At 38.3% G+C, this 15,802-nt stretch overlaps 1 protein-coding gene across 1 annotated transcript; it reads left to right on the top strand.

Annotated features, from left to right (window-relative positions):
• The first annotated feature begins 571 nt into the window (after positions 1–571).
• Ccdc196 (coiled-coil domain containing 196) lies at positions 572–14,157 on the top strand. The gene is given in 11 exon segments (XM_057783432.1): positions 572–618; positions 716–868; positions 2,061–2,157; positions 3,130–3,180; positions 4,061–4,137; positions 4,315–4,399; positions 4,894–4,953; positions 5,488–5,503; positions 5,506–5,628; positions 13,686–13,741; positions 14,035–14,157. Coding segments are annotated over 11 exon segments (888 nt in total).
• The last annotated feature ends 1,645 nt before the right edge of the window (positions 14,158–15,802 follow it).

The raw sequence follows: 15,802 nt of genomic DNA, 5'->3' as shown, positions 1-15,802 counted from the left end.
TGACAATGGCTCATCTACTACTCCATTGCACTCACAGTGTGCGCCAGTTTGGCCTCTGCCCACTTTTAAGTGTTGGTTAGAAGTATCTTTTCCTTTGTCAAGCTCCCAGAGATAGGTACTGTTATCTTTTCAGCTTTTCCTCACTCACTGAATCCAGCTTTTTGAGCAGTCAGGTTTTCCACAGAGGTTTGTTACCATGGTGTTGGCGAGTTCTTTTTGATAAGTCACTATTTTCTAATGCAACAGTAGTTTTATAATGCAGGTATGTTGGCTGTGATCTTATCCTTTTCATTCAAAGATTTCCAAATAAAACTTGGGGATTTGGATTGGGCTAAACCTAAGACAACTCATCTGTAGTTCAGTATGTTCAGCCATCAAGCAGTCCTGACGCTGTTTACAATCTCTGCTGATGTTGTGGTCTGGGTTATTGTGACCTCAAGCTGTAGCTAAAGTCAGTCCAATGAAACAGGAGCTTCAAGAACAGCAGCAGAAAATGATGTCTTAACTGGCTGGGGAGAGAAGACACATATTTTCAAGAGGGCCTCTTTATCGTTAGGAATTTCCCTTCAAGATGACAAGTGGCACAAACTCTTCAGGATCTTGCTTGTCCTCAAAAAAGTGAGTCTTTCATGGGGGAAGTCAATGGCTGCAACCTGGGGGGAAAGGGTCTTTATTTACCTAAGCTAAAGGTAGATTATTGCACCTCTTCCCACAGAAATTCTAAAATAGATAACAGCTACTTGAAGGAACTGAATGAAGACTTAAAGTTAAGAAAACAGGAACTTCTAGAGATACTAAAGCCTCTAGAAGATAAGAACACTCTCTTATTCCAGAAGCTAATGGCTAACTTGGAGGAAAAGCAAAGAAGGTATGCATCTCTACTCAGTATCCTAAAGACAGAAAGGCTAGAGAATGCAGTCGCCATAGATTAGTAGTAAAATAAAATAGTTAAAAAAAAACACTGATTGTTTTTTCTTTATAAATTTGTACATTCAATTCCAGTAGAATATAAAAGAATGTATCACTACAAAAGTAGGCCATATAGGAATTCTTTATTTTTTAAAATAAGTATAATTTGGTCCTCCTGAAGCTACAGTTACTCTTCCTATGACCACCCACGAAACAGTTAAATGCCTTTAATCATATAGGCCCATAATTGCTATGCTGATCACTGATTAATTTTGCTTATTTTTGTGGTAGAATTACTTTAGGATGAACACTTGCTCCTTCTATACCAAGCAGAAGAGTGATATTTTTTTCTGAGCATGGGAACTCTTTGGATCAGGGAGACATTCCTAGGCATCTGAGATCTTAAATCTTTGTTAGAATAGCCATTGTTCTTAGAAACTACTAAGTCTCTGTTTCATTCTAATCATAGAAAAAATACCATTTCAGTTGATCTGTCTTCTTTCTATACCATCATCACAAGCCCTTAAGGAACTTAGACTTCAGGAGAACAAAATCCAGCAAGAAGTAGTCAAAAACCAACTGTTAGCAAACAAGCAATATAGACTTCCTACACCTTAAATTCTATTCAGATCCAGAGAGTAAAAAAGGACAATAACACAAACATAAATTAATGATTGCCTAAAGTATCCTTCTCATAGTCAGACTTGACAATGAATCAGAGCTGGATACTCACAGCAGTAGAAGGAAGTGGAGCTACCTTATCTGTGAGATGGGGAATAATTCTGGAATTAATTTGAAAGATGTCAAGGTTTATAATTCCTTCTATACAGAGGTCCAAACACTCCTTCCCTCAAATCAAACACTAAAACATTCTTTTCAAAGGGTGGGAAGTACTTTCAGTGATTGTTGAAGACCTACACTTGACTATTAAAGGGCACAGAATTCACTACTGATCACACAACTAAACCTAATGTCAATTAGGAATGGAATCATGCTAGTGACAGAGACTTTCAATGTTAAGGACCTCTCTGATTCCTAGGATTTTAGTGCCCATTGAACCTCCATGGAAGACTACTTCCTGGCTGATTGCAGATATTAGTTTTATGTTTTAAAGAGCGTGCATATTTTATGACTTCTATCTTTTCTTCTAGTCTGCAGATCATGAGGCAGATCATGGAAGGGAGGGGATATGATGAATCTTCAGTCATGGCGCTGATTAAGGAAGCCGAGGAGATGAAACAGAACCTGGTGAGAGGTTGGCAGTAGATACTACAGAGCATAGCTGCTTGGACCACCCTTGTCACACATAGAAATAGCAAATGCTCATCTCTAGCCTCTGATGCTTCAACCATGTATCTCTTTGATCTAGGGAATCCAAGGAGATGCTAAGGAAATCAGACTGGATGCTGGAAAGAGCAGGAGCTATCTAGCAAGATTCTACTTTTTTGACCTAAAAAAGAAAGCTTCACCTAGTGGTTAATGAATATAAGCATATTAATACTTTTCATTTCTAAAGGGTTAGACATACCTATCAAATTAAAAGAAAAAAGCTTGTTTTGAAAGAGTCTTGGATCTTTTTGAAGTCAATGCATAAAGGATCTTTAAAAATTAGAAGTTAACGCTCTAAGCACTGAGATGACTGTCGTATAAAAGCATCTTAAGCATTAAGAATGGCAATGGGTTCTTGATCCTATTGCACGTAATGGCTTTGTGGGAGCCCAGGTAGTTTGGATGCTCACCTTAATAGACCTGGATGGAGGTGGGTGGTCCTTGGACCTCCCACAGGGCAGAGAAACCTGCTTGCTCTTTGGGCTGAGGAGGAAGGAAGACTTGATTGGGGGAGGGGGAGGGAATGGGAGGTGGTGGCGGGGAAGAGGCAGAAATCTTTAATAATTAAATTAATTAATAAAAAAAATCAGCAAGAAAAAAAAATAAATAAATAAAACTAAAAAAAAAAAAAAAGAATTTATTTCTGATACATCTCACAACCACCATAAAAAGTTGTTGTTTGAAATAACTTCTTAACCACCAGTACTACCATCATCATCATCATCATCAAAATCATCTTGTATATTTCTGTATGAAATGCTAGGTTCATTTACTGTCTTTCTCTGTGGTTTACCGTGTTCACAAATCCCTTTGATTAAACAGCTGTTTTTTCTAAGTTAGTTAACAGTCAGACAAACACATTTGTTTGTTTGGTTCTTCCTCTTCTAATAGGAAAAGAAAAACAAGATGCTTCGGAAGGAAATGGAGTTGCTGTGGAACAAGGTGTGCCCCTAAGGATCTCTCAAAAGTATTGTCCTACAGATAATGCACAGGGCCTCTCATTCCTCTGGCCCCTCATCCTCAGTTTGTCACGTCTCTGCCTCCAGCCAGGCTCCAATTGCATAACAGAGTGATCTTTTAAAAACACTGAAAGTGTTTCAGTCGTGTAAATCCTTTACAGCCCTCCCTGCTATGACTTCATTGGTCTGTACCCACCTTTCCAGCCTCCTCCTCCCCTTTCTCTTTCTTTCTTAACTTGTGACAAATTTTTTTTTTTTTTTTTTTTTTGGTTTTTTCGAGACAGGGTTTCTCTGTGATTTTGGAGCCAGTCCTGGAACTAGCTCTTGTAGACCAGGCTGGTCTCGAACTCACAGAGATCCGCCTGCCTCTGCCTCCCAAGTGCTGGGATTAAAGGCGTGCGCCACCACCGCCCGGCTTTGTGACAAATATTTTATTAAACTTTTTTTCACATTTCAAATTGTTCACAGTTGCTAAAATGATTTGGTTTTAACTCTAACTCCATGTACTTCTCTAGCTGTATGACAATTAACAAGTGGCTTAACCTTTCAAAGTCTCAATTCCATCAATGATAAAATGGAAACAAAAATAGTTCCCAGAGTTGTGAAGATGAAACAAGAAGGACTGTAATGTAGCAGCAAAAGTAAGGGATGAGGTGAGAAGCTTAGCTGTCAGTGCTACATTATATGGATTCACTTAATAGTTGTTATTATTATAAGGAACATTAAGAAATCATTTTTAATCCCCTGTGGTAGGTATATAATTTTCATTTTGAGCCCTGAGAAGTTGCTGACTGGCAGGAACCAAAAACCTTGGTTTCCTAATTACCACTAATTTAAAGCTTTGCCAAAATGTCTCTCCACAGACATTTGAGTCAGAAGAGCTCCATGATCAACAGAAAACGTTCCTGACGAAGCCCAAGGTAGACGTGAAGGATGGAAAGGTGAGTGGACTTAGGATATTAGAGTCACTGATGCCATACAGCTGGCACTGCCCTTTAACAATGAGCGGTAACTTGGGGAATCAGAGCTTTTAGGGTATATGGATTTCTAGTCTGCCAAGACACTTCATTTTCCCATCTGGAATCATCTATCCCTTTAGCTCTCGTGTTTTCTATCCGGCTCTGGAAACCCCCATATCACTTAGGAAGGCCAGGAGTGAACCAGAGATATCAGAAGCATAAAAAGTGGAGGCAATAAGGAGGGCAGGCACACAACCACTCTGAGCAGTAGTGGTTATTGCAACTGATAAATTAATCAATAATCTGCTTACGGTGTGGTGTGCTCCTAAACTGATGCAAACTTTAGAAGCAATGTAGTATCTTTGGGATACTATTTATGTTAGATAGCACCACAGGTTTCTGCAAAATCATGTTAGCTATCCTAAAATGAGAAAACCCATAGCAGCATGGCAATTCCATGCACACAGAACACTTGTTAATTTATCACGGAAATTTATTTAGAGATATTACATTTGCATCTCATCTTCCCAAAACAAATCATTCACAGAAAATGAACTCTCTTAGCTTTTAGAGAATGCATTGCATGGGGAGGTCAAATTAAGAAGACTGTGAAATAAAAACCAGTCTAACAGCCAACCTATGATACTATAATTTTGTTATAAATTGTTACAGGATATTGAGAAAACTAATTTTTATCTCAATTTACTTTGTCACCCAGAAGGTCTTTCTTCCATCAGGAAAAGCAACAGAAGAAAATAAAATGGGTCAAATATGAGAAACAACCTAACATCCTTCAGGTACTAAGCTTTTCCAAGGCTGAACATGGAATATATTTATTGAGACAATGTAAAAGCTTTTAACTTTATATTGTTAAGGCCAATTCTCACATCCTCCATTGCATATTAAAAGAACTGCATTGTGGGTGAGAACTGAAGTCACCTATCTCTGGATTTACCTTGAATAATTAATACTTCTTCCCATGTTTTTATTTTGTACTATTTGAAATTGGGGGAATATAACAAATACCATCTTCCTAACTTTAAAAGACAAAACATGGCAGGCAGTGGTGGTACACGCCTTTAATCCCAGCAGTCGGGAGGCAGAGGCAGACAGATCTCTGTAAATTTAAGGCTAGCCTGGTCTACAGAGTGAGTCCCAGGATGGGCTCCATAGTTACTGAGAAACCCTGTCTTAAGAAACCAAAAATAAACAAATAATAAAAGACAAAACACGGGGGCTTGTTTTTCAACATCTGTACAACAAAACACAGGTAGTAGTAAATTTAGAAAAGTGAGTATTATGTGAATGTATTGAAAAACATCCTCTTTCAGAATGGCTCTCATGGAAAGAGATTGAGCTGAGAATTTAAGCCTTAAGGAACTATCAGAGGGCCAATGACTTAAAATTATCACTGTACCTACAGCACAATTTTGAGCCAAAGCAAAGAGCTTTGAATCTTCCAAGGCCTCAAGGTGGGTGGAGTATCAGAGGTACATAGCTGGAGGGTTTGTTTTTTTCTGTTACACCGAAGGTCCCTTAATTAACAGTGATCATCTCTGTGCCTAGCACACAGTATAAGTTAAATGTGTAGAAACATTTTTTTCACAATCATCATTAATAGCAGTATTCAGGAGCTATTGTATTAAGATAAGAAGTCTCTGTGGAAGAAATTAAGCTTTCCTTTGTAAAGATAAATATATCATATCCTTAGTATATGTACACAATAACTTTTAGTAAGAGGAGCAGGAGCAGGCTACGTCCTGCCCGGCTCCCGGCCACCTAGCTAGCTTAGCCCCCAAAATAACCACACGGAAATTGTATTAATTAAATTACTGCCTGGCCCATTAGTTCTAACCTCTTATTGGCTAACTCTCACATATTTTGTTTAACCCATCTCCATTAGTGTATTGCCACTTGACTGTGGCTTACCAGCATGAGTCTAAGCAGCATCCATCTCAGAGAGGAGAGCCATGGCATCTGCCACACTGCCTTCTTCCTCCCAGTACCCAGTTCTTTCTTCCCCGCCTATCTAACTTCTGCCCTATCAAAAGGCCAAGGTGGTTTCTTTATTTGACCAATGAAAGCAATACATAGATAAAAGACCCTCCTACACCATTTCCCTTTTTCTGTTTAAACAAAAAGAAAGGCTTTTATTTTAACATAGTAAAATTACATATAACAAAACAGTTATCAAGCAAGAATTACAGTCACAATATTTATATCTATTTTATCTTTTATCATAACTAAGGAAAACTATAACTATCTATTCTCCAACTCCATCAAAGACTCTAGAAGGATATAATATTACCTAAGTAAACAGGAAATGCACTATAAGCAACTTCCAAAACTCTAGAAATCACAGAGACATCTCACTGCCTCAACAGTCATCCAAAGTTCTTTTGTACTGTTGGGGCATCCATCTTCAGCCTACAGGCCCATAGTATCCAGCAGACATTTCCATGAAGCAGGAAATTTTAAAGATAGTTCAGTCACTTTCTTTTGTGTCCTACAGAATGTCTCACAGACTCTTTCATGAACCAGGAACCCTGAAGGATCATTTCACCTTTGGGCAAAGTCAACAGTCCTCTCTCTGTGGGTTCTTTGTGTTCAGTTTACGTAACAGTCCAGGCTAGAGCAGTTTCTTGCCCAAATGGCTAGCAAACTCCATAAAGAGTCTCTTCAATGCCCATCTTCCTCTTGAAGTAGCTGGTGCTGCCAGGAGCAGACATGTCTCATTGTCATGAAAACCCTAAGTTATTAAAACATTTAAGATGCCATATTCTGTAGTCTTTGAAAGATATAAAGAATGCCTATCTAACTGAAATATATCTCTATATATCTATAGAATCTAACATGACTACGAGCTTGACTATTATCGATGATTATCCATTAACAACCTATATTTCCTAATTATATATTATATTTTGAAATGATCTACACAATCACAATACCTTAATCAAGAGCAGAAATATACATATAACAGGATTGACCTTAAATTTATATCAATAAAGCAAATTTTATAACAATGTAAATTATTCATATCTATATCATATCTCCCTTTAAATGTAAAAGAACATTTATAAACAATATTTGGGAATATGGGCATAGTTTTTTCTCTCCAAACTGCTTCATGCTGTATGGGGGCACTGTTATTCAGGTCTTTCATGTTATAACCTGTCTGCTAGGTTTATCTCAGTGGGCAGTTAAGTGAAGTAATTTTTTGAGGGTATTTACAGCAACCATGAAACCATATTATTGGTCTGGAAGCAATCCACAGGTTCTCATCTTCAGTGAAAACAAAAGAAGAACCTCTTTTCCAAAGCATCATACCCTTAGAACCAAATTCTGAAGTCATAATACCTTTATAATATCCATTCTGGTTTATCTTAGTAGCCCACACAATGAGATGTGCCTCTGTACTTAGCTCCTTTACAGTCAAAAAATTTAAAGAAAACACAATAATGCAGAGAATCCATACTTTTTGTGAATTTTCCATTTTCACGTGGCTTATTTTTTTAATCTACAACTATCTGTACTCTGTCTCTTTAAAGACTTTACCCTTTTTTTAAAAAGCATTAACTTTACTTTATGACTTTTTAATACTCTTTTTCTTCTCTCTCCCAAGCCTACGTATGTCTAACACTATGACCCATTTAGAGGTCTTTTATGTCTGAACCTGTCCTATTGCATTGTCTTTAATTCTCTACTGTCTTGAAGAGCTTTTAAAATGCTAAGCTCTTAAGAATCTAAGCTGTGACAATCCCAGGTCAAATACATGTACTGCCTGCTTGCCCCACCCAGTCCAACATGGTGGAGTCGCTTGTGCCTCTGAGTCAGTTGTGCCTCTGGGCTACTTAGTGGTAGGCTGCTCTGGATGTTAGCTCCACCTCTCTCCAGTTTCAAAATGGTGAACATATCATTTCTACTAGCTCTGAGGCCACTAGGTAGGAGCCACACTCAGCACTTTAACTCTGAGAATGAGCTTTTTATCTGAGTTACAGCCAAATCTGCCAGGCAGTGCACTGCATAGCCTGGAAACATCTCTCTGTATGGCAGCAGAAATCCTCTATGCTCTCCTGCTTGTGCACGCCTAGTAAACCTGATTCTGCAGCCTGCCCAGGCAGAGAGCACCGAGCCATTAGCAACACATAGAAAGAAGACCCTCCTACACCAATAACTGTTGACATTCAAAAATACTTATGTTCCTTTCACCTTTTCCCCTATCCTAAGAACTAGAACTGGTCTTGTAAGTCATATTGGATATACTGCTACTTCAAAGCAAACGTGAAGGAGATAGTAGGCAAAGATTCCGAGTTCACTAATTCAGATGTATTTCTGGGAATGACAGTGATTTCCCCTAAAGATGTTATAATATCATTGGAAATCATAATATTTCATACAAAATAAAATAATGGCTATGATGGGTAGGGAAAATATCCTTAAATTTTCAAGGATCTATTAATCTGAAGTCTTATTTTTGAGAAGAGACATGCATGAGAAATCCTACCCAAGAGTAGCAATGCTTTTCCAGTATCTGTCTGTCTGTCTGTATGTATGTATCTAATTTCTTCTTGGTCTTAGTCCATAAAGGACTTGAATGTCTTATAAAAATAACACACAACACATATGATTAAATAAATAGATAAGCAAGTCAAAGGAAAAGGAAGTTCTGTCAGAACATGATAATGTAGGATAGAAATGCTATTTAGTTAGTAGAGGTAGGTTATAAATTTGTTTCTGAATTTGCCAGAAAACATGATTGTCAGTGTTCATGAAGTGACAGCAAACCAGTTGATTAGGACAAATACAGATTTTCATGGTACTAAGACCTGAGAGCAATATCTCCCACAGGCCTCCACAAAGGGGACAAGACTTCCTATACAATGTTGGTTGTCAATATCCTCAATAATATTTTCATGAATCCAGAATCTAAATCCCTAGACTGTGTCTTATCTGCTCCTTGATACAATAGTTAACAAGTCATTATTGTGAAAATTTTTAATAGAATGCAGCAAGTTGGTTCAGGCACACAGCACATTCTATCTTCTTCAATAGGTAAAATCTGGAAAACCTAGAAAACTGATGGACTGCACGTCCCCAGGCAGAGTTCCACACTCTTTTTCTTTCTACTTATATTTTGAGAAGAACTGGACAACAGGAAGTTGGAAAAAAAGAGCCTGGAGGCAGTAAGTCATTAATATGGAAATTTCAAAAGACAAGAAGTATGAGGAAAACAGACAGCTGTGTTTTAAGTCATTAAAAATTAGCCAAAGATCACCTCAAGGGATCCACATAGTAAGGAAACAGTTCTTTAAATTTCAGATATAAGTCAATCTTCCATTAGTGATTCCATTCAAGCTGCGTGCCTCAGGAAACTCCTCTACACACTCACAGAACACACGATCAGTTTGAACTGGGGCAGCCCACAGATCCGTACTTTCTCTTTCATTCTAACAAATGACATGTAGGGTTCTACAATGCTCAGTCACCACGTATCACCGCAGCCACAGGCAGGATCCATCCAGCAGTCCCAAGATTTACTCTGTATTCACTGAGCAGAGACTAGATGTCTACACATATTCAGAATCCTTTGGTTTGAGCCGAAATGGATCTGAAATCTAACAATCATAGATTTTGGTTATGTTGATTTATTTATAATCTCTATTTTTTATTATAAGAAACCCAGAAGTGCTAGTTCTTACGGTGATTAGTTTTTTGTCAACTTGACACAAGTTAGGGTCATCTGGGAGAAGAAAACTTCAACTGAGAAAAATGTCTCCATCAGATTGGCCTGAAGTCTTTTGGAGCCTCGATTAATGATTGATTTGGGAAGGCCCAGTCTCTGTGGATAGCACTATCCATAGATAGAGAGTTTTGGGTTACATCAGAAAGTGGGCAGAACAAGCCAGTAAGCAACAGCCTTCCATGGTCTCTGCTTTCATCCCTGACTCCAGGTTCTTGCCCTGAACTCCTGTCCTGACTTCCCTTCATGATAGACTGTGGTTGGGACTTGTCAGCCAAATAAACCCTTCCTTCCCCCAAGTTGCTTTTGATTAGAATGTTTCTCACAACAACAGAAAACAAACGGACAATGAGAGAATTGTTAAATAAATGTATTTTTATCAAGAGTGGGAAAGTAATGTGGTAGTATTACTGTTTCTCAACTTCTTTTAACTGTTGCTTTTTATTTCTTCATTTTTGTTACTCAGGTTGATTTCATTTTCATACATGCATTTCTTGAAAAAAAAAGTTCAAAAACAAAACAGAGCAGGATGTCACTCTGTAGCCCTGCTGGCCTGGAAATTACTATATAGCCCATGCTGTCCTCAGGCTCACAGTGGTTTTTCTCCGTCAGCCTCCTAAGAGCCAGTATTACAGGCGTGAGCTTCCATGAACAGGCACAAAATTTGTGTCACTAAATGACAAAACAATGTCGTTTTCACGAGTAAATTTAATAATAACGAAACAAAAAATTAATTCTAGAGAGATGGTCAAGCCTGGAACCTGTTTTATCATTATTGGAAAATAAAATTAACAAGACAGTTCATTTTAAAGAAACCAGGACCAACTTTAAACTTCCTCCTGGTGCATTGGAGAGGAAATAAGTGAGCCAGGTGCAGAAACACCTGTTTATAAGCCCAGCATGTAGGATGCGAGGCATCAGGCCCAAAAGGGCAAGGCCGGCCTGGGGCAAGAGTTTGCTTCAAAAAAAAACTTTCCCCCACTGTGAATTACAGGATTTAAAGCCATGTTATACAACCTCTTAAATTTATTACAGGTGTCACCTAAAATTATTTCACTACCAAATTTTGAGAAGTTTTAATTTAATGGAAAAAGCCATGGCTCCAGGGTCAGATAGATATATGTGTTGTAGATCTTACACGACATGGGCAGGTTGAGTTCAATTTTTCTGTATCTAATATTTGCAGCCATCACATGTAACAGGGCTCATTTAAAGCTTCTCACTTTGTGTAACCCTTATAATGACTCTGAAAGTCAGGCTTCTGTGTACCTAGGTAAAGCTTGGATTCTGGCCCGAACAATACAATGGCAATGTTAAAGTTTGATTTCTCATGCCTCTTCCAGTCCCGAAAACTGTGATGGGAATCCAAACTTAGCTATTTATAGCAGCATCCTCCCAATGAAGAAATGAATATTCCCTAAGGCTGTTTTTAGAGAGTGTTTACAAATGGGTTGGGAGGCCTGTAATTATATATTTAGTCCGGTAGGTGGCACCAACCACATCTAAGCCAAGTCCATAATAAATGGTAATTCAGGAAATGTGAAATGCTGTAAGAGACTGGCTTTCTATTACCCTTAGGACAAAATGTGCCACATTTATGTACCAAATGAAAAACGAAGAAAAGAACCTATTGATGTTTTGTGCCATGCTATGTGGCACCAAGATGTATTACTGGCAGCCTTGATTAAACATTAAACTCGGTGTTCTGTTGTACAAGTCTTAACTATTATTATTCTCCTCCCTGAACTACAGTTCACCCCATTCCAAACAAAGAAAAAAACAAAAGCAATTGCCTACTTCCTCCATAATTCTTGTCGAGCACTTTTTCCTCTCTGCTACAAATAAATCAGGCAATTAGGGCAATGAAGTAAAAATGGGTTGGGCTATTACACAAGGACTATTTGAAGGTTAAGTACTTAATAGCCCTTTTGGATGGGTGTTCTGGTTCTTCTGGTTTCAAAAGAATTGAATTGCGTAAACTTGTCCTAGAGGAAGAGTGGGATGCCATTTTGGACACAACTCCTAGGCTATGCAGGCAAGCTCAGGTTCTTTCTTTTCAGATATTTCCAAATAGAAGGAAGTTTGGCTCCAATGGTCTTGGCCAAAAATCCCTCCTCCACTGTTCAGTGTGCAGCCTGGCTGAGTTAATGGTGCCTTTTAGCAAATACTAGAGACTTTGTTACAGCTCAAGCAATCCCTATTTAGGGAATTCCATGAAGCCTGGGACTCAGCATCTTCAAAGTCTTATCTCTGGGCAGCATCTGATCTTCTCCAAGAAAATGTTTCTGTTGTTTTCACTCAGGGATAAGTCTTTCCTTCCCCCATCCCCTCCCCAGACAGGTCACAAGTGAAGGAGTTTGCTTCTTATAATTTGGCTCAGGATTTGTGTCAGCCCTTACAGCCTGACAGGAACTATCTCAAAACTGCTGTTTGTGGCCTTTGCCCGTCACCGATCTTAGAAAGTACAGGTACTAAGTAATCTATAAATTCAGATGAACTTCCTATCACACCCGCTGGTGTTTAAAGAATTAAGGATTTGTCTTCAGCGATAAAATAGCTGGGATAAACTATTTGATTGTGACGGTTTTTTTCTCCCACAGCCCAGGCTCTTAGCATTTTTCGAGCTTTCTGAGAATAGAGGGTTCCCCTTAGGAGAACCTGAAGGCTGTGTAGATGTTGTGCTACATTTGTAAACTGACATGGAAGCCCAGTGAAGTGGAAAATGAATGTGCCTGAGAACTTATTTACTCACTGACCCTCTGTTCTGAAAGCAAGTTCCTCCTCTCACCTTTTACCTTCACTTCACTTCATTAATTTCTCATCCTGATAGCTAAAACTTCAGGAGGCAGAGGCAGAAACCACAACTGACTCAATCTAGATCTTTCACACACAAAAAAAGTATTGCTCTTAAATATTCTATAAGCTTTGAGGCAACCCAAACCTTCTAAACATTAAAGTTGTATTTGTGGTATTAAAAGGTGATGAAACTAATTTGTAATTTCTTTTGTTTTCCATAAAATTTCACAGAACTTCAGACAGGAAGAATAAAGTCAGTCTTTTTTCTAACTATGACTTTAGTAAAAAATTTAAAAAGTAAACTGCAGCCTTATGAAGACAGTTTTAATGGGTGACAATGACTCAACCTGCTCAGGAGAGGAGCAGGATGTTTTCTTTCTTTCTTTTTTTTTTAAGAGACAGATTTGAACTTCATCTAAGCAATGAATAATTATTATCAGTGTCTCAAATTTTGCATGGAACGCGTACTAAAAATTACTGGTGTATACTGAAATTCAAATTTAACAGAGTTCCTCTAGTTTAGACCTAACCCTGACATGCCTACTGTGAAATACCCTATAATTCTCTCTTTTTGCCCCTCATTTCATCCTGTATCACTCATTCTCCCTGCTCTTCTTTTTCTTTCTGAGCCCCCACCTTCATTGGAATACATGCCTGGGCTATCACAGTACAGTATGTGTATATATATATATATATATATATATATATATATATATATATATATTTGGTTTATCCCACTTCTTTAAAATGTTAGAGGTTCATTTCTGTAGACTCTCCGTTTTTATTTACATGTAATTCTCAAATGAGTTTTCCACCGTAGGACATAAGCTTTCTATAGAAAAAAGGCCTACCACCCCAATTTAATATACTGTTATTTTATAAAACAACTTGAAAATTCTTATCAATGCTATCATTACTTCTATAGTTATACAATTAAGTAATGCCATGATGAATATGAATAGCCCTCATTTTCCAAATGTTTTCCTTCAGGTAAAATGGGTACAACTACAGAGAGAGCAACAGCCAACAGAAATGAGCCCACCATGGTGAGAGAACAGTTTTTCTTTATTTAAAAAAAAGTACATCTCTAATGTTAAAAGGCTTGGATAATGGATATAGATTTTTGCAGTACATTTCCTTGTTTATACATTTATTGATCTACTTTTGCCATGCTGATGATCCAACCATGGCCTTGTGCATGGCAGCCAAGAGCTAGAGCATGGGCAGCAACTCCAGCTCTGCAATGCATTTAAAATGCAAACTAATTTATTATTGTTTAGATTTGCAAAAACACTCATTTTAGCTTTTCTCCTCTCGCTCTTCTCCTTCTCTTTTAAAGAGAATCCCAGGATCAAAGAACTATACAGAACAACAAGGAGGAACTAGAGAAAGTCAGTCTGATGATGCAGGAGAAAGGCTCTTTTTTCTGAGGTCAGTGCCAGTTGAAGTTCTGAAGGATTAGAAGACTTTCACTCCATCTGCTCTGGACAGAGTTAAAGACTAGGTACAGCCATTTCTGTGCATTAAAATCTCTCAAACCTTTATTTTAGATATGTTTTCCCAGTCTACCACCAATCTGGGGGGGAGAAATGTTGTACTTCTGTCCCTAAGCGCGTTGAAACTTCAGTCATTAGGTATTGTAAATAGCCTCTAATTATGTTGGTAAATTTTGGATGAAATGACTGGATTCAAATCACATTGGTTATAGTTAAGTTCACAGAAAGACATTTTCTACCCCTGACATAATTAATTCATTGCTGACAAGTAAGCTTTAGGTGAAAAATAAAGAAACTATATCCTCTATGGATCTTACTTTCTCACATCATATTGCTTCGTGGGTTCTGTTTCCTTGTTACCTAGTCCTTGAATACCTTGTACTCCCTGGTATTACATTTTTACTTTAGGCCTCCTTTTCTGCCTGAGTTACGATAGTTTATTGACTGGCTTTCCTGCTTCCAGGCTCCCTAATCCATCCTTCACAATACCACAGAAACTATTTTTTTTCTACAAGAGAAATGAGATCACGTCGCTCCCCACCACTTTTATTATGAAGTCCAAATCCTTCCCAGACAATAGTTGCTCTGCCTCCTGCCTAGGTCTCCAGTCTCACCTTTCACAGCATCCCTTTTCCTCACAAGCCTATATAGTAAGCGCTACAGAACTGCTTGCAGCTCCCCCGATTGATCATGAATTCTAGGTACAAAGCTGAAAGGCACTTTTCTCCTGGTTTTCTTGACAACTGCCCATTTTTCTTTCACCTCCGTGTGAGTGTGTATATGTGCTGTGGTGTACGTGTAGAGGTCAGAGGTCAAACTTCCACCTTGTTTGAGACAGGCTGTATTATTCATCACTGTTGCAGGGACAAGACTCACTGGTGTGAGAGCTTCTGGGCAATTCTCCTGTCTCCACTTCCCACTTTACTGCGGTAATACTGGGAACAGAGATACACACTACCACATCTGGCTCTACATGGGTTCTTGGGACCTGGGGTCTCTGTGTGCACAAGTGTTTTATCTATAGAACTATCTCTCCTTTTTCTTTTCTTTCTTTCTTTTCATTTCATTTCATTTATTTATTTATTTAGAGATAGGGTCTGGCTAAGTAGCCCTGGCTTTCCTGGAACTTGCTATGTAAATCAGGCTGTCCTCAAACTCACAGAGATCCTCCTGCCTCCGACTCTGTAGTACTTGAAATAAAGGTATGTATCCCTATGCTAGCTCCCATTTTTCTAAAAAAACTAAGTTTGTTATCTTTTTCTACCTCAGTGACTTTTAATCTTTACTGTGTCCTGGGATCTCCCCATAAGGCTCTGAAAAACAGCATAGCACGTGGTCACTCCCCAGGTGATTTAAATCAAAGTCTTTGAAAAATAAGGCAAAACAAATGTAATTTTTAGTGTGATCCTCAGAAAATTCTAATGTTCATTCAGGTTTGAGTTCTGTTTTTGTTTTTGAGACAGGGTCTCACTATGTAGCCCTGGCTCTCCTGAAACTCGCCAGGTAGACCAGTTGGCCTTGAACTCAAGAGATCTGTTGCTCTCTGCCTCCTGAATGCTGGAATTAAAAACCTGTGCTACTGCCGTGCCATAGTGGCACGTGCCTTTAATC

Source organism: Chionomys nivalis, chromosome 10, assembly GCF_950005125.1.
Source record: "Chionomys nivalis chromosome 10, mChiNiv1.1, whole genome shotgun sequence".
NCBI classification, from domain to species: domain Eukaryota; kingdom Metazoa; phylum Chordata; class Mammalia; order Rodentia; family Cricetidae; genus Chionomys; species Chionomys nivalis.
Note: the sequence above shows the minus strand (reverse complement) of the source record. Positions and strands in the feature narration are given on the sequence as shown.